The following is a 24,817-nucleotide window of genomic DNA, read 5'->3' on the forward strand; positions in this document are numbered from 1 at the left end:
CAAGTATTTCTGTTTTTATGCATAAACATACCACCAAAAATGACGTTGCCATTTTTTTACAATAGTTGTAAGAGCCCTGCTTGTTCAAAGAAGTGACTGAATAAATGTTGTTTTAATTGAAGACGCTCTGAGGACTACCAGAAATGCTAGTGTTTTTCTGTGATTAAGACTCCATTTCCCATGAGCATTATCACCCACTTTAATAATAGGTCTGGTCTTTGAGGGGGCCAGTTCATAATTTTCTATATTCCTTTTTATAAAGAAAATGACTATGGCTTTGTAGATTTATCATTTGTTTTATGGGTATATCAATGACTGATTCAATAAAAACAGCTAACACCATTTAAATATACTAAGTGCTTTAATATTTGAAACTGCACTGTATAAAAGTGAGACTATTTCAAGATCATTTAAAAAGTCCTCACAGGGCCTTTAGGTATTAATGTAAAATTAGAAAAGTTGACAATTGCTGAAAGACATCCAGTGGTGAAACACATTTGTTTCTTATACTCTTGCATTAATTTGAGAGTTGGACTTTTTTCTACTGGTTAATCAATTCATTAAATTAATTAATCTGTCCATTTGTTTATTTGTCCATTGACATGGCTTGGTTTTTGAAAAGTGTCCATTTCATTGGGTTAGGTTTTTAGTATGCCACATTTACAATAGCTGTGATACTTTAAGAACTGTTTCTTAAGGCAGTGCGACAAATAATTACTAGGTGTATCAGCTGTCTTGTGTTAGTGCAACCCAAACATTATCAAATTAGTGGTTAAATACAGCTTTTGTCATCATGATGGTCACCTGCTTATTTGATCAGCTGTCTTGAGAAACAGAGCAAAGCACTGTTGGCTTTTTCTGTTAGGCTGCTCAAGATCAAAAAGATTTTTATAGGAGCGAGATACTGGGATTAAAGATGTCAAAAAATTGAATTGAACTTTATTTAAAAAGCACTTTTCACTCAAAAATATGTAACACAAAGTGATCTACAGTCCAAATAAAAACAATCATACATGCCTGTCAACCCAACCACCCTTTGCCCATACAACCCACAGTCAACAGTCTGAAACACACTCACCCAAAGCCACACACACACTTATGTATATGAGGCTGAGTACAGATGAACCAGTGCATAGAGGCCTTTTGATTTTTTTCTTCTTGACTATATCTTTAAAAGGAGCTAAGGAGCAATGACTTTTATTTTAACCTAAAACATACACCTGTACCCGAAAGGAACCATGCATGGTATCTGACCAGCACAGCTCCTTTAGAATTCATACACAAATGAACTGAGGTTGTAAAGAGAGACAATAAACAGCTTTTTATTAAATTCATATACAAATATATATGTGTGAATGAATTCAGTGTTATGGAATGAAGAGAATTGCTTTTGTGAGTTCCTCCAGTTACATGTTATTAAATTGACAGACATTTCTTTTTTTACATATTTACTAAACATGCTAAAATTTGCATGCAAACATACAAAAAATGAAAAAAAAAAGTTTGCTACATAAGATTGAGCAAGAGGCTCTGAGCTTTGTGAAAAGATGTTCCTTTAATTACTGCAACCCGGCTTAGCAGCCTTGTCTGAATACACGGATCTGCTACCTCTTCAGTCCTCTCTGTGCCTGTTTCAGCAGCGAATCGAAGTCGAGGTCCTCAAATTTGCTCTTTACCGGAGATTGTTCTGAGTCTCTGTTTGCATCTGAAGAAGAGTCAGAGGAGGAGAGGTTAAATGTTACCCACATTAACCACTTCACACTGCAGATCAGAGATGTAACACACAAAACAGCTGTGACAAAGCCAGCTGTTTTACTACAGTGATGTGAATCTCACCAAGGTCAGCATAATCTGAATTACAGAACTGTCTCCTTCCACCAAAACAGATTTCAAAAGGGAGCTCATCAGGCTTCCGTAGTTTCCCGCCATTATCGATGGCTGCAAAAGCGTCTCCCATGTTGTAGAATGTGACGAAGGCGTAGTGATCACTATAAGAACAAAGGATGCTGGGTTTTTACATTGCTAATACAGAAAGAGTGTTGTAGAAACAGTGTTTTGGTGTGCACACTAACCCTTTGTCCCTGAAGTGAAGCGACACACATTCCACCTCTCCAAACTGAGAAAAGCGCTCCCTCAGTTCGTCGTGAGTCATGGACCTGCAGATGCGGCCCACATACACCACTCTGCGCTCGTCCTGAATGACAGGATGTTAATTATTACTTACTAACAAGACCAGGAAAACCACAAAGAAATTAATGTGTGCGCAATATGCTACTCACAATGGCTTTGAGTTTTTGGATCCTGATCTCATGCTCTCTCCTGAGCCGCCTCGACTCTCTGCTGCTGTGGGGAGAAAAAGATGGGATGAGAGGAACACTGGGACTTAGTATTAGGGAACAAGACTGATAAATGTCAACTGGTGTAACCAAGGTTTCTCATAAAAATCTGATATTCCTAAAAAAAATAGCTATAACTATAGTTTTAGCAGTCTACACTGTAAAAATGAAACTTAAAATGATTTTAAACCAACTGACCCAAAAATAAACCTTGATGCCCACATCATACTGACTTGCTCAGTACAACAAAAACATATTTTCAAGTTTAGGAATGAAATATTTTGAACAAACTTTGAGAGGATATTTTATTTAGATAATTTAGTGGTTTTGTGTTTACACCATTTGACAATTTGATGGAACTAACTCTGTGATGGGTTGAAAATAGCATAAGTGTCATAGTAGTTATTATGACACCAACAGAAATGCAAACTACAAATTTTAACAAACATCTTACATGTTGTTTTAACAACATATTTGCAATGCCAACCCTTATTTGTCATGGTTCCATTATTATACCTGTAAACACCTCTCCATTTCCTGTAACACTTCTGTGGTGATGGTGATCTGGATGGGGACCTGGACCTGGACCAGGATCTGGACCTGCTGCGTTGTGTTCTGGTGTGAGACCATCGACGATGCCGGGGTGGAGAGCGGGAAATGGAGCGAGAACAGGAGGAACATGAGCTGCTCTCTGAGCGCTTGTGATGGCGCCTGCAAGACAAAAATGATGGTGTGAAGCCTGTGAGATAAAATCCTACCATTGACCAGTGTTTAGATGGGGGACTGTGATGCAGATACATTTATTAGTACATTTAAAGGCTAAAAAAGGAGACACACTGTTGTTTCGTTGGGCTGCTGTGGCATTGTTTCAGTAAGCTTCAGCAATGTCACGAAATTGGATTTACATCCATCCAGTGTTGCATTAATTTTTCACCAAGATCTTCATTGATGATGGTAGAGTCTGACCTCTGTCAGTCAGCACTCAGTGAGGCTAAACAGAAAAAGGCTTCAATTTGTAAGGAAGCATAAAGATTGGACTTTGGAGCAATGGAAGAAGGTCCTGTGGTCTGATGAGTCCAGATTGACCCTGTTCCAACATGATGGACCATCAGGGTAAGAAGAGAGGCAGATGAAGTGATCTCCCATCATGCCTAGTGCATACTGTCCAAGCCTGTGGGGGCAGTGCTATGATCTGTGGTTGCTGCAGGTGGTCAGGTCTAGGTTCAGCAACAGTCTGTGCTCAAAGAATGAGGTCAGCTGACTACCTGAAGATACTGAATGACCAGGGTACTACATCAGTGGACTTTTTCTTCCCTGATGGTACGGCCATATTCCAAGATGACAATGCTAAAACTGTGGAAGAGTGGTTCAGGGAGCAGGAGACATCATTTTCACACATGGATCGGCCTCCACAGAGTTCAGACCTTAACCCTGTTGATAATCTTTGGGATGTGCTGGAGAAGGCTTTGCTCAGCGGTCAGACTCTACCATCATCAATGAAGATCCTGGTGAAAAATTAATGCAACACTGGATGGAAATAAATCCTGTGACATTGCAGAAGTTTATCCAAACAACGCCACAGTGAATGCGATCCAATGAAATATTAGAGTGTGTGACCTGTTAATTTGGTGGCAACTTTTTTTGGCCAGCCAGTGTATATAAGTGTTAAAGATGGCTTAGGAAACTGCAGTGTGGGTAGGTCGTAGAGTCAATAAAAATAATGCAGACAGGGGAAAAACAAAGACTAATAACAAATAGGAATGATTGATAAAGGTGCTTACTTTTGTCTTTTTGGAGAGCGAGATGCTGAGCTTGAGGATGACGACGATGAGCAGGAACTGGAACTGGAACGAGGAGACCTTCTTCGATACCTCCTCTTTTCTCTCCCCCTGACTGGAGGGCTGGGTGGGGGGGTTGGGAGGCTGCATTGAGGTGTCTTCTGCTCAGCTGTACTCCAATCCTTCTCTTTGGCAGGAACATCTGAGAGAGAGAGGGTTTTGTCTGAAGGTAGATTTGATTCTGATCTGGTCCTGGGTTCTTCAGGTGGATCTTGCAGTACAGACTTAGTTGAGGAACTATATGCCCTAATAGAGGCGTCAGTCCCACCGGTACACTCAGCAGCCGGACTGCTTCCCTGAGTAGTGGATGAAAGTGCGCGGTCTACAGGTATGCAATAGTCATGATCTGAGGAGATGTGTGTGTAGGTGTGAGCAGCAGGGAGCTGTGGCAGGTTGGCGTGGGTCTTCTTAGGTGGGAGGGGACGGGGGTCAATGATCTGGATGGCCTTGAGGGGGGTATTTTTGCGTCTCATCGGCAGATCTCGTACCGTGCTGAGAATGATCTCAGTTCCGAGGGGTTCAGGGATTTCAACACTCTGTGATGGTAGAAGTTGTGGATCCCTGAGGTCTGTCTGACTCTGGTTTGAGTCTGAAGTGCTTGACGGTTGATGTGCTTCAACATGTGGTGTCAGTAAATGCAGCTGAGTCCTGTCCAAGTTTACATTTGTTTGTAGGTTTGTTGGTGAGGTAGCACTTTTAAGTTTAGGCTCCACTCTCCCCTCTTTTGCTGAAAGAAGAAAGATTAAAGAAACAAAGTTTTCACGTGAGAACATGAGCAGCAGAAGTAAATGTGTCACCATTGATCCGATCCCTTACCTTGTGTTTCCTCAAACTGTTCAAGCAGGCTGGTCACATCAGCTGCCTCAATGCCTGAAGTGAGAGGACACAAAACGATAAAAAGATAACTTCAGATGATGTTTCTAATGCCTCAGTTGTAGTCAGTTTTCAACATCATCTGTAAAATATTCATTAAATTATTCCTTTACAAAAGAAAACGTAATAGCTACTGAACACAAATCCTAACCATTTCAAACTTAAAATAAAACAAACGATGCAAACACATTCAATGTTTTTAGGTTTGAATATTTTACCTGCGTCTTCCACCACCCTCTCCTGAGCAGGTGACAGTTTTTCAGGTGAGGATTCACTGCAGATAACCTCTGCTACTTTCTCTTTAAATGGTGAAGGGTCATCTGTGGGGGCCAGTGTTACACTTTTTGATGGAGAAGTCTTTGGTTCAGAGATGACTGAAGCTGTCTCACCACACTTGTTTACAGTGTCTGTTTTATGTTGAGACACTTCAGACTTTGGCTTTAAGGAGGATGGTTGTTGCTGAAGTGCTGAACCTGAGGATACATTTGGGGTTTCTTGAAAGTGCATGGCATTCAGCTGGTTGGAGTCTTTGATGAGGAGGACAGCTGTGGACTCTGATGAGGAGTGATGGGTGGGTGGTGATGGAGGTTGACTGGCAGGCAGTGGGAGGAGGACAGGGTTTGGGGGATCGACACTGAGTGGTGTCACTTTCTTGGTTGGACTTCTTTTGCTTTCAGGCACTGGGACGTCGGTGCCCGTGGTGACACACTGTACTGGACTGGCTGTGTCTTTGGGTTCGTGTCTTGGGCCCTTTAACCTGCTGTGACAGGTGGATGGCTTGGCCTCTGAGGGTTGAGGTCTGGGTGGAGTGGAGGTGTGTTGGGTTTTGTAAGAAGAGGTTTGAGATCTATGTGTGTTAATCTTAACATCTGGGTAACCGTTCGCTGCCTTTGGTCTACAGCTGATTTGAACTTGTCCCTGTAAACAAAGGATTGGGGTCAGCTCTTTGGGGGGCTCGGACACTGAGGGCCACTTGGTAGTGTAGTTGCCCTGTTTCTCCACCAGGGGCTGTCTTTTTTGGCGCAGCTGTCTGTACTGCTGGAGGCTGAGTGATTTGGCCTTGGTCTCACCTTTGGCTGGTAAAGCCTCTGTCTTACTGTTACTGTCTGAGGTGAGTCTTTTAGATTCAAGTGCTGGGCCAGCTGGATTTTCAAGAGCTTTTGACACAATTTGACTCGTTAAATTCTTCCCATTCAATCGCTCCATGTCCTCTGGTTCATCAAATGAAGCCACTTGAACGGGGCCAAAGCTCACCCTCTTCTTCTCTCTGGATGGCGTAGCTTTGGATGAGATTCCATTCAACAAAACACTCTTCAGCAGTTTCCCATTATCCTCTTCTTTTCTGTCCTTTGTCTCCTTCACTGTGACCTCATCATCAGACACAACATTTATCTCTTCATCGCTCTCTTCAGAGGGTCTCTCATACTTCCACACCTCCTCATGAGAGAATAATGTGTGATCTCTTTTCAGTTTCTCACTCTCCTCTTCCACATGCAGCTTCAGACAGTAGGAGTGCATGATCCTGACCAGGCTGACCAGAGTGGAGGAGGTGAAGACCTCCACTTCAGGCTCTGCTTTCCTTTTCTTAGAAGATGACAACGATTCACTTTGGTGTTTGTACGTTTTCTGGGGACTTTTCATCCCTCTTTTGCTCTCATCTTCTTTATCTCCTTCGTTCTTAAGTGCACATTTTACATCTGCAGATTTAGATCTTGGTCTAAGTCTCTCAGCCAGAGATAGTTCCTAAAGAGGGAGAAAGGAAAACAAATGGTTGAATTGTATTGAACAGTGTGTTGTGTTTATCTTTTGAGTTCTGTTTTTATATTCTAGGATGGTTTCTAACATTTCATCTCAAGTAAGTGTTTATTGTACTTCTGTGCATGCATACCACTGAGTTGTCCTCTTGCTCCATGTGAGTGAGAAGTTTAGTGTCAGGCAGTGTGTCAAAGGGAGACAAAGTCCCATCATCATCCTCCACACTGTCCAGCATCTCCGTCAGGGCTGACAGCAGGTTTTCACTCTCCTCCTCCACTTGACTTTTATCCTAATAAAAAGAAAACAGATTTACTCATTAATGAACAAATCTAAGATGTGCCTTTACATGGTTAAGTCACCAACATAAACTATTAAAATCCACTATGTAACAGATAATAGACATCTTATATTCAATGGGAAAGTCCTCTGCTCTTATAGATGTCATGCTTTTGTTCAGTGATGATCTTTTCAAACTGACCTCTGATGTGACACTGGAGTCTTCAAAAATAGCCAGGATTGAGTGGTCCACACAGGACTGTGTTTCCATCTCAGTGCCATGCACATCATGTTGTCTGAGGGCAAACTGAGGAGACAAAATATACATTACAATACAGTCAAGTGTTGTGAATTTTATCCACTCTGACCTAGTTAACATTTGACTCCTTCCTTGGGTGTGACCAGGGTTTGAGTCAGAGGACACAGCAAGCTGGAAACAACCGTTCTGTGCATAACAAGGAGCTGCACATTCTTAGGGTGTTGAAATAAAGATTGAGAAGCCTTGAAATAAAGAAATATTTTACTTACTTCTCTTTACTAACAGTAACAATTTAGTTTCAGTCTATTGTATGGACAAAGTCTGGAGATTAATAATGCACATGTGAAGGCTTTCAATTTTCATATTCATATTAGAAGGACGTGTGTGCACGTGGTAAAAGGCTTTGGGCTATCTAGGGTCGATGAGGCCTCAGAGGAGGGACTCAATCAGCTCATCGATGTAGAAAAGGAAGCACAAGCCCCTTGAAGGATTGTCCCAATGTGACACCAGCAGCAGTGTGTCCGTATGCCAGCTAGTAAACAGCCTACAATTAAAATGAACGATGAAACGGTACAGTTGAGCTGCGGAAATATTTACACGTTCAGTTTAATAAGCGGACAGGGTTAAGGGCGCAGCCTCGTCCGAACATCATGTACTGAACAGGAAACGAGCCGGTCTCTCTCGGTTTATTCACGAACTCAACGACACATGAGACCGGGACGGATTGATCTGCCGGATTTAACAGTGATGAACAGGGAACGACATTCAATTCAGTGTGTCGAAGCAGTTTTGCCAACTCCCTGGTCGCCACTTCTGTAGTACTACTACCCCGCGAGAGCCACGTGTCGCCGTACACGCATGTGGCCTCGTGCACCCGCGAAACGGCTCCCAATAGATCAGCGAAACTCGCTCGCGTGCAACTACTTTGATGTCAGTAAGTTTATATGAGAGACCTGGTACCTCATTGAGAGAGTTGCTGACCAGTAAGTCCCCTGAACCGGCATTTAAATCCCCGTCTGTGGGACTCCACCGCGCCGCCATCTTGCTGCACCACATGCTCCGGCACTGGCAGGCCGGACAGAGACACGTGGTCACCGCCGGCTCCGAGCACGAGGAGAACACCGACCTGGGATCAGTTAGGCACCAGTAACTTCTCGTGTTAGCAAAAAGGGAATGAGAACAAATCATACCCCAGGTCAGCTCTATCTGCTTATAATGTCCGTCGAATAAAATAAGTTTTCTACTCAAATAAGCTCAATTAATAGACTAGCACTCAGAAGCTACGGTTGCTAATAATTAGCTAAAAATAAATTTTATTAGGGAATGCTTTCGACATTCATAATGGATGCTGCTGTTATATTTGTCAGCTGAAGTACACGACAGACAGGTCGCATGTATTTTTTTTCTTAATTTGGTTGATTTACTTTAATACAGGTTTTTAAACTTGTTACAGACATATATTGTTCAAAAAGCGACCTCTATCGTTTGATGGGGTGAACAACATGTCCCCTTCCTTATTCACCTAAAACGGAAGTCAACGGGTCATATCAAATATCCCTTCATTGTCATCAAATTATCAGCTTATATATGTTTTAACCGTGCACTCAAAGTATTTTTCACTATTGAATCTGGAGGCTGAGAAAGCTTTTCAAACAGTTTTTGAAATATTTAATAAGAAATGTTCATTTCCAGCAAATAGGCCTGCTCATGTTGCCTAACATAATAAGAAATTAATGATTACTGTGGACCTGTTTACCCCCTTTATAGCAGGAGGCTTTGATAGTGGAAGGGAGCACTTAAGTGTTACTGCAAAGCGGAAACAACTCTCTGTAAAGCTGTTAAATTTGCCCAAGTGCTCCATTATTTCCCATGTAATAATTTGTTCAGTGTACCATAAAGATTTCAGCACATTCAGTTTTAGTAGCCGCTCACAGTATGTCAGATATGATAATAAACAACATTAACACCAGCAGTTTCTGCAGTGGTGTTAAGGTAAAGGAATCAATGCTTCCTGGGGACTTCCTCAGCAACTAAACCAACAGAGTCTGTGCGGATGACTAGACTTTACAATACTGATGTGTTGACTTCCCTGATTAATGTGTATCCACACCTCCACCTTGACGCATCTTATGCTGTTATGGCCTCAAAACTGTTTTACAACCCTGTTTGAATACAAATGGCTCCTCCTGAGGTGCAGATTTGAGTCTGCATTAATTTAAATGTGTTAAAGCCTTGGAAAACATTTGTACTGTACACTACATCATTATGATTGAATACATTTGAAGTAATTTATTGCCTGTATTCACTTGGTTCACAGTGATGCTGAGGCTTTACTTCATTTATATTTTGCTGTCACATGAGTCAGAACCAATGCTGATTCATGATAAATCTGTTCATGCTTCGTCTTCGTCCTGAGCAGATCCTGAACTCCTCTATATAATAAATGCTTTATCTTCACTCTTAATGTCTGTATAAAGCACAGCTGTCTATGTAGTGTCTCACTGGTGTGGTTTACATTTCTCTCTCCTGCAGATGAAGACCAAACATCACCAACCCTTATGCTCCACTGACAAATCATATGATGGTTTCTGGATGGTTGATTACATTAACATATTCAGCACAGAGGCAGAATTATTCTCCTCTCATCTATTACTTTGGAAACAATCTGAACTTTTTCTACTGAATTGTGCAGGGATGAGAAGCTGTTCCACAAAGAGGTTGATCATTTTAAAGGGGGGTTTGAGTCTTTGGTACTAAACCTGGTCACACTGGTTTGGCCTGATCAACTGACATCATGTCTGTCACTTTCCTCCACAGGTAAGAATGGTAAGGCTGATCCTTATGGCCAAAACTTTCTGTTTATGTTTCGTTAGAGCATAAAACTGAGAAATATTTTGAAATTACCTGACACATGGATAATATTACAATAAACCTGTTTAATTTGATGTTTGTTCCCTCAGGGCCATCTTAGTCAGAGGTCAGCATCAAAATCTGCTGCATCATCACCTTTAAAGCTTTAACAAACATGTTTTCTTGTTTGAGCTTTTAAGGTGCTGGGAGTTATTTTTTTTTTGTTTGTTTTATTTTTATTTTTTTAACATAAAGTGAACTTCCATTTTCAGACTGCATAAGTTAAAGTATGATGCAGTTTTGTCCCCTACTTAGCAGGTTAGTTTCTGAAGGCCCCAATGCTTTGGCTTTTATTTGTGATGCATGGCAGTCCTGGACTATTTTTGTTTGGATGTGAATAAAATGTTGTGTTTTTTTCCTTCAGCTCACCACTCATAAAATGTAGTTAAATAACACAAAGATGGTCATTTCTTATATGACCTTTACATGCCAGGCAGAATGAAAAAGAATGAAATGACTATGTTTGGATCAGTCTTTCTGGTTATGCTTTTAGCCACAGCTAAGATATAAGCTCCTGACTCCCTTTACTTGCTTGTCATCACTCAAACCTTCCATGCTCCAGAAGTAGAAATTACCAGCCTCTTTCTTGAAACAGTCTATTAAGCATTTCTGTTCTGAAGTTTAAGTTTCTTGACCCAGTCTGAAGTCACTTTAATGACATCTAAAATCATTTTCAGAGATCAGGGAAAATATTCTCGTCGGTTCAGTTTTCCAAAGCCGCAGAGGACAACTGTTTTCGCAGACTGAGTATTGCTCTGCTATGTAGTCTCCCAGCACCTCCCATGTCATCAGAATTTTTTCTTGAAAAAGCAATCCAGAAAGTCTCAAAATTTTTTGAATAACTGTTTAGATTACATCAAAACCGTTGCAGCAAAAAAAGATCATTTTCAGACTGAGGACCCCCTTACTGAGGAAGAGATGGAGCCGGTACCCTTTGCTGTATATATTCATTCATTCACTCATTTAAAAAAAAAAATACATATATATATATATATATATATATATATATATATATATATATATATATATATATATATATATATATATATATATATATATATATATATATATATATATATATATATATAGGCTGAGTGCCATGTATAAATGTACATATTGTCATTGTGCCTTCGATAAGAAGCCATCCAGAAATACACACAGATTCATGTCTTTAAAGTTTCATTTGAAGTATTTGTGAGGTACAGTGAATAGGGAGTAAAAAATATTTGAAAACAAGAAAATTTGCCCAAGTAACCAAAAATGTCACAATACCTCCATGGATCCCCTAGGGGGCCATTGGGACCCTGTTGAAGACCTCTGATCTAAATGAATTTGTAATTTCTGCCAGCAACATCTGTCAATCACAAATTAAAATTGAGTAATAGGACAATTTTACTTCAAGATGTTAAATCTTATTCAAAAAAAGAAAAAAATATAGATAGAGATAGATAGATAGATAGATAGATAGATAGATAGATAGATAGATAGATAGATAGATAGATAGATAGATAGATAGATAGATAGATAGATAGATAGATAGGTAGTTAGATAGATAGATAGATAGATAGATAGATAGATAGATAGATAGATAGATAGATAGATAGAAAGATAGAAACAAGACATAATTTCTAGTGTTTCCGCAAAGTTACACTAGGTATTGACATTTTCTTGTGCAGGACTTTTTAATTAACTCACTCCTCCTGTATTCACGTCTAATAAAAAGGTTTGCAAAGTACTTCTCTTAAAATCTGAAGCTCCATCAAAGGAGAAAACACTGGTTTTAAAAACGAAGAAAGCTACAAGCAACTCTCCTACAATTGTTTGGTGGTCATTACCAAAGTGGTCAACACAAATTGATCCAACTTCATCAGAACAGTTTGGATTTTGAGTGGACCATGATTAATTTCCTCCACTAGATGGCAGTATGATATACCTCCTTATAGTCAAACTCGCTTTCTGTTTCTCTTGCAGCCTTTAAAAGTTGTGAATGAGTTAGTCCTAACTGAACCGTCTCCCCCCTGTGAGTCACCTGTCCTCAGAGGACACCTTTCACACAATGATACGATGATAAATGAATGAAAAGGATGCATAATGAATTCAGGTTCATCACCTCTTTACTTGTTTAGTGGTATCTTGTTCTATCTCTCTTTTTTTGTTCAGATGAGAATGGATGTGTCTGGTTTGTTATCTCATTCATACCAGCGAGGAGTTGACCTTTCGGCTGAATGTCACGATGGTACAAAGAGTTCACAGCTGTACAAGATTAGCTGGAGGAAAATATGCTCATAGACACACTTTGTACCATTTATCCATTTGATTTGATTAACATGAAGTCTATTTTCTAAAAAGAAAACTTACCTGCAGTATATCTGTCTTCCTCTGATCACCTGTTCTTTTCTACTACAGCTTCAAATCTCTGACCTCTCTCTGTCTACACACACTCACGGTTCTGTCTTGTCTCCCACAACTCTAAAAAACACATTACTCTCTGAAATGGGGCCAAAGCATCCTCCAGTCTCCGGCGGGTGAAGTGTGAGTGTGTTCAGGAGTGTTAGTGTAACAGTGTGTGTTCAGGAGGGGGGGAGTGCTGTGTAAGTGGGTCACCTTACTGCAGTATCCAGCACCAAGCCACCATGTCAGTACAAGGCCCCACACACTCACTGACACACATTAAACCCACTCCCCAGCCACTGTTCCCTTTTCCTGTCACTCTGGAGACAGATTTTGGTGAGAAGATGTAAAACAGTCCCCTTCACTAAAGTCATAAACCAGCATTTCCCCAAAATCCCTGAAGCTCAACAGTGTGCCAGACTGTACTCCCATCTCAGGGGGAAAGGAGGAAGAGTAAAAAATGAAACCACTTTCTCATTCCTCTACATCACTCCCCCTCCTTTCCTCTGCCTCTGGTGTTTTCCTCACTCTTGACCTACTGGAGGACTCCCACGGTGCTCTTTTGCCATGTTTGAATTTTTAAAGAACCTGCGAGGTCTGAGGAGTCAGATACCGACAGTATATAAGCTCTCCTGTTTGCTCTCGCTGTGTGTGTGTTTGTGTCTTTCTATGTCATCATGTCTCTTTAGTCATGCTACATTTTGCATGCATGTGTATGCCCTTCTGTAACCTTTCAGATGCTGTGTAATGAAGAAGAGGTGTGTCAAAAAAGGCAAAGGCACTCTGATCTTTAACCTGACACCTCCTCGTGGCGCACACATGCGTGACTTTATTGAGGCTGAGTTGGGGAGCTGTTTTGCAGTCGCTCTCTTTTGATTTTTCATGTTTGTCTTTGGATTTCACAGCAGAGAAGAGGAATGCCCTCCCACATGGTGCAGACAACATCTGTTAGTGAGAGATGAAGGACTGAGTGAGGAAGAGGAGGAAAGGGGCTCACATTAACTGAAGAGGAATGAGGTGCAGACACAAGAAGGGAGCGTGTTGAGAGAAGGACAGATCACGAGAGAAAGTGAGGAGGTACCAGCAGGAGGAGACCACCCTGTCTATGCATTAGCACAGGTGAGGGACTTTTCTGCAGGAGTGACTTACAGGTGTACACACTCACAGTGCACACACAGCCGCACAATGTGGTAACAGAAGCCTGCATCAATAATGTAGCTGAGAGAAACAGGATGCAGTTTGTGCCTTACATAAGAGTTTAGAGAGGGCCGCCTGGCTCCAAACAGCCTCTTTCATTCTCTGCTCTGCCCTGCGGCTGGATGCACACAAAGATTTCTTAAGCTAATTAACCAGCACATTTGCCATCCAAACAACTTTGCAAGATAAGTGTACTGAAACACGGGCGTGAGAGCGGCGCTAAAGCCATTTTTAACTTCAGTCTACCGACTTTGGGTGATTTGTTTTTACTCTGTGGGGGCAAATTTCTTCTGCAGTGTTTCTCCTCCAGTTCCTAATTTGTTGGATGTTACATTATTGAAGTTCTGTAACAGGCTTGTTTGTATCAAGCACGGTTCGTTTATAGACTGAGCACAAATCCTTCAACATTAATGGCCAGGGAATTAACTTCTTCTCTGCTGCCATGGTTTAACTGATTCGTTTACAATGTTGTCGGTCTGCGTCACAGGATCAGATGGAGCCTAACAGGGGCTGATATCAAACATTAACAAGATCAAATATATCAGATATAATCAAAGTCTGAAACACACTTTGACTTAAGGCTTCATTAATCAACATTTTGATATGTTTGAAGTTCAGATTTTATTGGTGACGTTGGTTTGAAAAAAGAGTCTGCTGATGTAGCCTACACATAAAGATATATTCAAACCTTTATTGATTTTGGTGAAATCAGAGATATTGTCATCGGGCATTTTCCCGTTGGATTGTTCAAAGTTTTTTTTTTCAAATAGCAGTCTGGATGGCGGCATTGTTGCTTCAGAATCTGAAATTTTCAGCATTAATGTTACATTTTAAGATGTGTAGTGTAACCGTGACAAGGACGCTACTGTGGCTTTTGAGCTGTGTGTTGACAGCAAGCTGGGTGTTCCTAAACCTTATAAGATCCAGGATTTCCAAAAAGAGTGTCAAATTTCAATTTTTCAGACCACGGGACAGTTTTTCCACTTCACCTCAGTCCATTTTAAAAGGGTCAGAGACTATAGAAGTGGCTAGCATTGCTGGATCCGGTTTGTATGGGTTTTCCACTTTGTTTAGTCTGTTGTTTGGCATTTGTGAACAAAGTGTGACTAAAATGTCTTCACACGCAATGACTTTTGGAGGTGATTTTAAGTCCATGCAGTGATTTCCTGTTCAGTTGTGTTGAATTCTAAGAAGAGGGATTTTCCTCCAGTTTTTTTTTCTTACATAAAATTATTGATTTGGAACGTGTGTGTGTGTGTGTGTGTGTGAGTGTGTGTGCACGTGTATTTACACCAAGTGGCATCCACTGGCCTAGAGAAATGAAGACAATATGGAGACGCTAAAAACTACAGTTTGTTGAGTGTCTGCTTGAGGCTGGATTTGGAAATATCTAAAACCACACCAAGCCCAAAACGACAGCTTTACAGCATTAATAAACATATTTACAACCTGGTATAAAAAATGACTTCAGCCTGAGCATGTTTCTTTAATTACACGCACTACATGGCGATGAATTCCTTTTTTAAAATTCAATTTAGCAGTTTAGAGATAATGAGATCACAAGTTTCAGAGAATCAGAAACAGATGGGTTACTTTACGGTTATAATATACAGTCTTTGGTGTGCTTTCACATCCTAGTTGGGCTATCCAGGTCAAAAAGTCTGGGTTCACTGGTTCGGCTCAGTTGGTAGACACTGGCACACCAGTAAAGAGGCTGTTTTCCTGTTCTCTGGTTGTGGGATCAGGTTCTGTTCCCTGATTTGATTTGCATTGACACACCCATGCTCAGGTAGATTAATTCCTCTGACTCTGGTAATCCCCCGACTTTCCAGTAGCACTGCTCTGAGATTTGACGGTTTCATTTACACAACTTTAAATACTCGGCTGTTTTAAAGTATGAAGATAGTTTTTCATTGACTCCAACATTATCAAGAAGTGTCTCCTTGCAAAACTAACAGCTTCCACATTAACTTTATCCTCACTGTTATTACATGCTTTATTTAGATGTAGAATAGAATAGAATAGAATAGAATAGAATAGAATAGAATAGAATAGAAAAGAATAAAACTTTGTCATTGGAACAAGTACAACGAAATTAAAGACACAGCAACAATCGAGAAAACAAAAGTAAGAAAGTGTATAGAAAGTGTAAAAAGGTCCATAAGAAATTAGATGATGACAGCTTGTCCATCATTGTCCAGTTCAGCCAGCCTCCACCTCCACAGGGTCCAGGACTGAGCTTCTTCAGCAGTCTGTTCAGTCTCTGTCTCCTGGATCCTGTCTGCTCACAGCAGGTGAAGCTCTTCCAATGTGGCGTTGGTGTCTGATGTTAGCTCCGTTAGCCATGTCTGCGAATAGCATGATGCTACTCTGCCCTCTGGTATTCCTCTGTTGCTGGGTTAGCACAGCTAGCTCGTCCATCTTATACGTTCCCAATAACGATGGACATCAACAGGTTAATGTCGTTACTTCTTAGCTCATACCTGAGAACCAGCATGTCATCCTCACCTCCTTCTCCTCACCTTGTGGGAAACATCAGGCCTTACACCAGTTAGCATTGACATGCTACAAGCTGCAAACAGCTGAGTTCACATGTAAACAATGCAGCCATGGTTACATGTAGGATCTCCAGACAAACACAGAAGCAAAAGTAGTAAAAATATCGCTGAAGACACAAACAGTTTGGTGTCCATGACCAACAAATGATCCATACAAAGTAATGATCCACTCCAAATACAAAGATTACGAAAAAGAGAGGAAAAAATTATAAGACTCGTGTAAACACTCATCCAGTCATCATTTTATACCTTTGATGTTGCTGACATCGGCAGGAAACTGGAGCCACTGTCAGCATGAGATGAGCGACAGGCGTGCTACATCCTGGACACGCTGCCAATCAGTCACAGGGCTGACATAGGAACAACCAGTCTTACCGTGCTTACAGTTACTGATGTACGAAATAAACTCAGATCAAAGAGTCACTATGAGCTGGAGCCAGTTCACTGATATTGAAAAGGACTCAAAAAGCTGCACTGGCCTCAACAGATATCAAAAGAGTATATTCCAAATTTCTTAAAAAAAAATTAAAAAAGAGCTAACAGAGGGTGAACTTAAACACCAAATGCTTTCTAACAAACTGATGCACATTTTACTGGACAACTTTACACACCTCAAATGCTCTTATAATTCGTTACACTTTCCCCAAGATAAAGCAAAAATCTCTGTAAAAAACATTATGGAGGTGTTCAATAGCTTAAAACTGCAGACGGAAGAATCAAGGGAAAGTAACAATAAAGAAGTGAGGAAGCATTTCCCCATGAGTCAACAAAGTTTATTGTTTGGCAGCGCAGCAGGGAGCTGTGATACTTGATTAGCTCCAAAAATTGCTCTCCTGTTCTCCTTTGTCATTTTCTTCTCTGTTGCCTCTCGCTCTGCCTCTCGTTTCCTGTTTACTGTCTGACTTTTAAAATGAAGCTTCCACAGCTCTCTGTTCCTTTTCTGTGTGATGTGTGGGCTTCAACTGTCTGCTAGGCATGGAAGTGTTAAAATGTGTGTGTGTGTAAATAACGATGTTAAGGTGTAAGACTGTGCACATTGTGTTTTAAACGCTTTTGAAATATAAACTTGTCAAATTGTCCTCGATGGAAGTGTTTATATGGATGGATAGTTGTGCATTATCACTGATATCATTTATAAGTGTGTGTGTGTGTGTGTGTGTGTGTGTGTGTGTGTGTGTGTGTGTGTGTGTGTGTGTGTGTGTGTGTGCGTGTAAAAGCTCATCATGCTTGTGCTATCCTTTTTCTGCCACATTGCCATGGCGACAGTGCCCTCCCGGGGTAATGGGGGACGAGTGCGCCAGAGCTATTTATTCTCTCTTTCTCCCTCCCTCCATCCATCCATCGCCCTCTCTTCTGCTCCATCTTCCTCACGCGCTCTACCTCCCTTTTCCTCTCTCCGTCTGTCTCTCCATCTCTGCCCTCTCCTTCCTCCTGCAACCTCTCCGTCTCTCTCTGCGTCTCCCTCCTTCCTCTGCTCTTTCTTCCCCTCTGTGATTGGTTTAACACTCTCCTCCTCAAAATGAGATACTGCCTAATGAGACAGAGGGTGAGGAGGGGAGGGAGGGGGGGAGACAAAGAGCAAGTGTCTTAAAAAAAGGAAGTAGAAATATGTGGGGGAGGCGATCTATGCAGACTTGTGTTCCTTGTTGCATGTAAAGAGAGAAAACCTCTGTGATGTCATTTTGGAGGGAAACAGCAGAGCTCGTCTTTGTACTGATCACATTCCTACATTGAGCTCCGTGTCGTACAGCCTTGTGAGTGTGTTGTGACTGCACCTGCCTGGTGTCTTTCCAGGTTTGAGACGATGAGTTTTGATGGATCAGCCGAGGTCATGACCCTTGAAAAACTTAGGATTGGAAAAGCTCTGTCAATGAGCAGAGTCTCTATTCACATCTTTTAAACAAAGCCTCTGACCTGCATCTCTTCTCTTATACCAAGGCCAGTTCTGCTTTGCACTACACCACCCTAGAAACTCATTTAAATATTTTTTATGACTCGATTTTGTAGCTCAACGCTCCTGAGAGGAAAACTTTTGTGTCTGTATAGTTTTGGAGTGGATTAAGTACTGGTGATTTTGTCCTGTACATCAGTACATGGTGCCTTTCAATGCTTGCTTTTGACAGTAAAGTGTTTAACTCGCTTTAAAAGTTTGCTGTAGAAAAAGAAAGGAAAATCTTTCCTCCGCTGTTCACTGCAGTCACAGGCATGAAAATTATAATCTAAGAAATGTCAGTCTTGTTGCTGATGGTCTTGTTTACGTTCTGGATAATAAAGAGGCATCTTTGTTTATTCAGTTTTGTCCCACAACAATCAAAAATGCTAACAATAAATTTTGATAACTTTAAGACTTAAACTTCTCAATTTGAAGAATAGAAACTGGAAAATAGATATTACTCTGAAAATCACATTTTTATGTGTGTTTACTCTCAGTGGGCTCTTCCTTACCTCTCCCATATACAGATGACAACTTGCAGTTGCTACTTGAGCTTTGCAAATAAAATTTACACATAAATATTAATACTCAGAGCAGCACATCAATCAGCAGCCATACTGGAGGGGTATGAAAACGCGCTACGATAGCACAAGGTTTTTCTTCAGACAATTCACTTTAATTGTATAGTGATTCACTTTTCAAGTATTTTTTTTTGTTCCAAACATCATTTATCCTTGTTTCAGGAGACAAAGATGATAATATTTATCATCACTCTATAGAAAATAAATTTACTGTGTTTATTTTTAGTATCTCTGTCTCATACAGAGAATCCCAATAAAGTTCTTGCAGTATCACCTTTTTTAAAATACACATTTTAATAATTCACTTAAAATTCAATGGTTACATGATGAGATTTTGGTTTTAAGTTTCAAATTCCATCATTTAAGTTCTAAAATGTTTTACATAATGTCAAATATTAGACACTAGCAGTGTATACAAGTGATATTTTGTGACAAAAATGAGTATTATGACCTATGTTATATTCAATATGATACCATATTTAACACATAATGTAAGATACTACTTTCATCCAATTTAATTCATTTGCAATGTATCCATTTGTGCTACAAACACATTACAATGTCCATATGATTTCAGGTAATATTTTACATTTAAAGTTTTTGTAGCAGTAAAATACAAATTTTAACCTGAGAAATGTTCAACCCTTCATGGGACGAGCTAAAAACTGGTGCTAAGCAAACACCAACTCTTTCCTGGGCCAGAACAAAGGCCAGGGCAAGCACCGGCTACGTCAGGGGGCTGGAGGAAGGGGTCAGGGGACAGGGTTACCTGATAATCGTGATGCGATTGAAATCAGCCATTATTAAAACTTCTGAGCCACTGGTGTGTTGGTTTTTTTAGACTCTCAAAAGATGGATATGGACGTTGAGCAGAAGACAGCAGTGGACTGAGGAGGAAACCCAATGCTTTCTGGCACTGTGGTTCTATGGAGAGGTCCACTCGAAGTTAGATGGAGCTTCGCAGACTAAACCGGTTTACAAGAAGCTTCATTTGGCTGCAGTGGGCTACAGCTGGAGTGTTGAGCAGCTCCTTAACAAGCTCAAGAAGTTGATAAACAACTTCAGAGATCAGAAACAGGCGCAGCTTGGGCGCAGAGGCAGTGGTTGCACCTGCACTTCCAGCTGCTAGACTCTGTGCTCGGTGACGGACCAGCGAACCAAGCCTGGCACCCTGGCTGACACATTATTCAGCAAACTAAGAACTTCTGTCATCCTGACTCTGTCCTGATGCGTGATAAAACGGCGTAAGACCTCATGACCACTGCAGTGAAGACACATCTGACAACCCTGAATTTGCCATCAGTGTGTTTTTATCTATGAAGACTGTAAACACCGAATTTAACTTCTTCTCCAAACAGTAAAATCCTTTCAATACAGCGCTGAGTCATTTAAAGGAGAAATGGGGCCTGTTTTCACACAGCAAAACTTGGGTTCAGGACTTACAATCCCCTGGGAGGAGAGTTACAACACAGTTTCTGGCAGCGGGCCCTGAAGTTCGACACCTCCTGTGATCAGTCTTGGCTCTGTATCCTGAGTAGGGACATCTGAGCAGAAAGGAAGAGACTAAAGAGGACACTGACAGAGAGGAGGGCCATATCAGACTAAAGTCAATCTCAGACTGGCTTTTACTCAACTGAGAAAAAGAAAAGTGTGCAGGAGCTGAATCACAAAAGCACACAGCTCTTTTACAAGGTAGCTTTAATGAATTAAAAACTGTTAAATCTAAAAGATCTGCTTGTTAACAGATTATGTGCCAAACAAATTTATTGTCCAGGTGTCCTGACTTAGTTAGGCCTCCCAAGCTCAACTCAACTATTACTGTCAGTAGCCTCTGAGAACGATCCCTGAACCTGGAGATGAAGTTTTCTCTGCAGCTTGTTCTTGGTGCAGAAAGTGTGATCACCAGAAACAGCTTCAACTGAAGACTGTCAGTGAGCTGCTTCACAGATGGTGCTGATATTTATGGTCGCCTGTCTGTTGATGATATCAAGAAAGCTAATAAATCTCAGCCTGATGTTGTACTACACCCTGGTTTTGGTCCAGAGTTTGAAGGATAAAAAGATGTTTATTTTTTGATATTAAATACTTTTGTAATCTGTGTGCGATACAATAAAATGGCAAACATCTCTTGAGAAGTCCATCTATTATTTATCTTGACCACTCATCTCTTTCAGGATCCGAGCTGTCATTGGGTGCAACAGGTTGTCAGTCTATCACGGGACTAATTAGACAACCATTCACACTCACAATCACAGCTATGGGCAACTCAGAGCGACAGATAAACCTGATGAGCATGGTTTTGGGACTGTACCTGCAGTGAGACCATGCTTGCAAGAGGACAACATGTCATCTCCACGCAGAAACACTCCTTCCCAACGAGGAAATCAAACCAGCAACCTGTGAGGACTTTATCAGTGATATGGTGTCACCTTATATATTTGCCTGTTCAAAACCCATTGTTTAAAACAAGAATATCAACTCCAAAATTATAAGTTGTTTCTTAATGCTATTTCTCAGTATCTGTAGTCAACTTGATCATTGAATATATTTACGGCACGCAGATTGAAAGTCCCTGTGATGACACCACATCAGCCAGCAAAAGTTAGCAACGAGAAGACAGATCTTTCCTTTTCTTTGCTGAACACGATTTCTTGGGTTTGTTTTGTAGTGATGGTGGACACTAGAGCTGAACTGTCAGAAAGAAAAAGGACAGAAGAGCAGAAGAAAGCTGAATGCGAGAGTGATAGAGCACGGGCTAAAGGCTGAAAAATGGGCTAAACTATTTGTGATAATGTTGATTTCAACCCACAGTCAGCAGTTATTCTGCAGTGGTCTGTTCAAACTTGAGAGTCTATCAATAAAATGAAAAGTGAGGTTACGTTAGCTCTGCTTGGTGAGGCTGGAGCTGGTAGATGATCACGGGTAGGACAAAACCATGATTCACTAATGTTACACGTTAGAGACATGTCATAGAGCAACAGGCTGTAAGTAACACTAAATATGTCCTGGTACCAAACAATGAATCAAACTAAGTTTACAAAGTTTGCTTGTTGTCACATTTCAAACAATAGCACTAGATAATGCTTTTCAAATACAGTACCTCGTTGCTTTGAATCCTGGGAAAATTTGTCTTGAACAAAAAAAGTAGAGTTATGAGATGATCTGCTATCCATTCATTCACCCCAAAACAAACAAACGCCTTGCTAAGAATCACATCACATCTATAGTCCCAATAGCTCTCACAGCGCATTTAACATGAAAGTCAGAGTTACCAAGAGGATAAGATTAGGATATAAAACCTTCATCAATTCATTCATAGCACTGATCTCCCAACAATGTGGTTCCAACAAAAAAAATGTAAACTTTCTTTGAACTAGTTTTAGTTTTTGGCCTTTATCAGGCTGATACCAGCCTTATTCAAGGTATTGGTACTTGTGAAGGCTGCAGCTAATACTCAAAGCAAAAAAAAATCTCTTGTCCAGTAAGTCCTCCTTGCTGAAATTTAACACCACAGCAAAAATGCCTGAGATCCTGTTTAGATAACATGAATGAAGACCATAGATTGTATAAAACATGGACGTAGTCTCTGCGACGTCACCTGTCTCTTTCTGAAACGGAAAATGAAGCACATCGGCTATAGCGGCCATATTGGTAGTGGCAAGGGCTTCGCCTACAGCCATAGGGCACCTGTCGGTCACGTGACCCTCAGCTGTGCCTCTTATTGGGGGAGCTCACGATCTTAATATCCTCCAAACGGCCGAGTTAGACAAAAATTCACGCCCGTACAGTGTGTGCTGATAGTAAAATTAGCGACTCAGACAGGAGACTTTTTTTAACCAGGCTGTAAATAGGTTAATTTCTGAAAATGGCTTTTTTTGGCTTGGTGTGTATGTGACTTCCGCTACTTCCAGAGCAAGCTTCAAGCGAACACTCCAGAAACAGCAGATTTTAGCACTTCCGCATTGTCTCATATTCTAAGACTGAAGATTGCCACTTGATGAAGACAAAGAGTTAACAGTTTTAATTTGCTCTTCAGTTTATTATGAAAAATACTTAAACTTTGACAGTTGTTAGTTTTATTTTGCACTTTTGTTAATCAATTTAAAAAAAGAAGTAAACTCAGAGAGAGTTGTTTGTGCTTTATTTTGGACATGACAGTGCGACTGCTGTCTCTGTTTAAAATGATCTGTCACTGTTAATAGAAGTTTTATGTATCTAAAGTACTAGTGGTGTCGGTACTCATCGGTTAATACACAAGAGGGAGTACAAGTACTGTTATTGGTCTGAAAAAAAGTAGTATTGAACATCCCAAGTCATAAGATATCCCTCTGATGATACACACAAGCTTTAAAGAGGAAGGTGTGTTTACGCGCTTATTACCCAAAACCCAAATTCACAGCACACACACTCACTCAGTGCACAGACACAAACTTGTGCATCTCAGGTAAAGACAAATGACACAGTGAGGGAAGATGGATGAAGGGTCGATGGAGACAGTGGAAGAGGATGGAGAAGGGAGGAAAGAGTAATAAGGGAAGGAAGGAGATGGCAAGAAGGAGGTGGAGAGGGAGGGGGGAGATAAATGGCTGAGTAGACGGGAAGATGAGTGAGGCAGGAGAGCAACACTGTGTGGCACACTGCAGACAGAGAGACTAACAGAGCGGGAGAGTGAACGGGTGAGAGGGGGAGACGACAGAGGGAGAAGGAAAGAGGAGGAGAGCGGAGGCACGGCAGTCGCCCCCTCCTCTTTTTCCTCCCCCCTTCTGCTCCCCCTGCCCTCTCTGCCATGTAGCAGACCTTCGCCGGATGGTAACAAGCCACTCAGACGTCTGCAGCACACACACACACACACACACACACACACACACACACACACACATGCACACATGTGTGTGTGTGTGTGTGTGTGTGTGTGTGTGAAGCATGTAGCAGCAGTGAAAAACAGCCTCTACATATTTAACGGGGAAAAAAAGGACCCACATCACATGGTTGTTATTCTCTCAAATCTGCCTCTCAGGTCACTTTGACAGTCCACTCTCTCCCTCTCTCCCTGCTGAGCTCTTGCACACACTCACACTCACACACTCGCACAAACACACACTCACACATTCTCTCTCTGGAGTACTCAGCCTCTCGTTCCCTCCCTTTCTCTTCCTCTCTTTCTCTCCCTCTCTCCTCCCACCTGAGCTGTAATTTGCAGGGCTGATGAGGGTGAGGGCAGAGCAGAGGCAGGAACAGAATTCTTCTCACTCTATAACACACACACACACACACATGCTTCCACACACACACACACACACACTCTCACACAGTGTGATTCACAGTGTACAGCTACAACTGAGAGAATCCGATCCTCTGTTTGTGCGTGTGTGTCTGTGTGTGTGTGCTCTTTTTTTAACCTCTTCTTCCCCTTCTTTTTTCTCTTTTCCTCCCTCGTCGTCACCCTCTCCCTCCCTCCCTGCCTCTCTTTGCTCCCTGGTGGTGTGTGTGTTTCTGTGTGTGTGAACTGTGGGGATAACAGACGCTCATGTGAGCAGCCTCAGTGGCGGCAGCAGTGACTGGTGAGAGAGAGGAGGAGGAGGAGAGAGGAGCAGAGAGAGGAGCAGAGAGAGCGTGAGGATAACAGGACCACCACCATCATTCTGATCGGATTCACACCAGACATGTGAGAAGATGTCCGTGGGCGGCTGCGCGTGTCCCGGTAAGTAGCTGCTGTGGTGATGGTTGCCGTTAACGACAGCCCTGCTCCTGCTGCTGTTGCTGCTGCTGCTGTTGTCAGCCGCTGACTTTTTCTGCTCATTGTTGTTGTTTTATTTTGGTGAGTCGCTGAGTGCAGCGGCTGAGTCGTGGCGTGACTCGGGCAGAGAGGCAAAGGGAGAGAGAGGTGCCACGGGCCCTGGGGCGCTGTTT

The 24,817-nt window shown here is 41.5% G+C and overlaps 2 protein-coding genes across 3 annotated transcripts in view; one reads left to right on the forward strand and one right to left on the reverse strand.

The window, feature by feature from the left end:
• Positions 1-1,040: 1,040 nt before the first annotated feature.
• On the reverse strand, positions 1,041-8,498 carry LOC141787184 (uncharacterized). Of its 2 annotated transcripts, none has more exons than XM_074665472.1 (11): positions 8,298-8,498; positions 7,281-7,385; positions 6,936-7,091; positions 5,266-6,790; positions 4,991-5,044; positions 4,118-4,901; positions 2,853-3,047; positions 2,280-2,343; positions 2,073-2,194; positions 1,837-1,988; positions 1,041-1,705 (listed from the first exon to the last, which is right to left on the reverse strand). In XM_074665472.1, exons 1-11 carry the CDS (start codon positions 8,391-8,393, stop codon positions 1,605-1,607), a joined length of 3,354 nt encoding a protein of 1,117 aa, XP_074521573.1. In that variant the 5' UTR covers positions 8,394-8,498; the 3' UTR covers positions 1,041-1,604. The 2 variants fall into 2 exon arrangements, with proteins under 2 accessions (XP_074521573.1, XP_074521574.1); XM_074665473.1 differs by lacking the exon at positions 8,298-8,498 and adding an exon at positions 7,607-7,947.
• Positions 8,499-24,175: 15,677 nt separating this feature from the next.
• The window catches only part of ldb1b (LIM-domain binding 1b), a 29,688-nt gene continuing 29,046 nt past the window's right edge, over positions 24,176-24,817 (forward strand). The window contains exon 1 of the mRNA XM_074689582.1: positions 24,176-24,608. Within this exon, the coding sequence (XP_074545683.1) occupies positions 24,581-24,608 (28 nt within the window). The 5' untranslated portion in view covers positions 24,176-24,580. The remainder of the gene's footprint in view (positions 24,609-24,817) is intronic.

Source organism: Halichoeres trimaculatus, unplaced genomic scaffold (assembly GCF_033239565.1).
Source record: "Halichoeres trimaculatus isolate MK-OKI-2021-1 unplaced genomic scaffold, fHalTri1.1 fHalTri1_scaffold_2, whole genome shotgun sequence".
NCBI lineage: Eukaryota > Metazoa > Chordata > Actinopteri > Labriformes > Labridae > Halichoeres > Halichoeres trimaculatus.

Excerpts from the sequence above, each read along its gene's own strand:
- LOC141787184 (XM_074665472.1), bottom strand. The coding sequence starts at position 8,393 with ATGTGGTGCAGCAAGATGGCGGCGCGGTGGAGTCCCACAGACGGGGAT. Across the intron at positions 5,045-5,265 it reads GAGGGTGGTGGAAGACGCAG|GCATTGAGGCAGCTGATGTG; the intron begins GTAAAATATTCA and ends CTCTCACTTCAG. Across the intron at positions 1,989-2,072 it reads CTTCACTTCAGGGACAAAGG|TGATCACTACGCCTTCGTCA; the intron begins GTTAGTGTGCAC and ends TTGTTCTTATAG.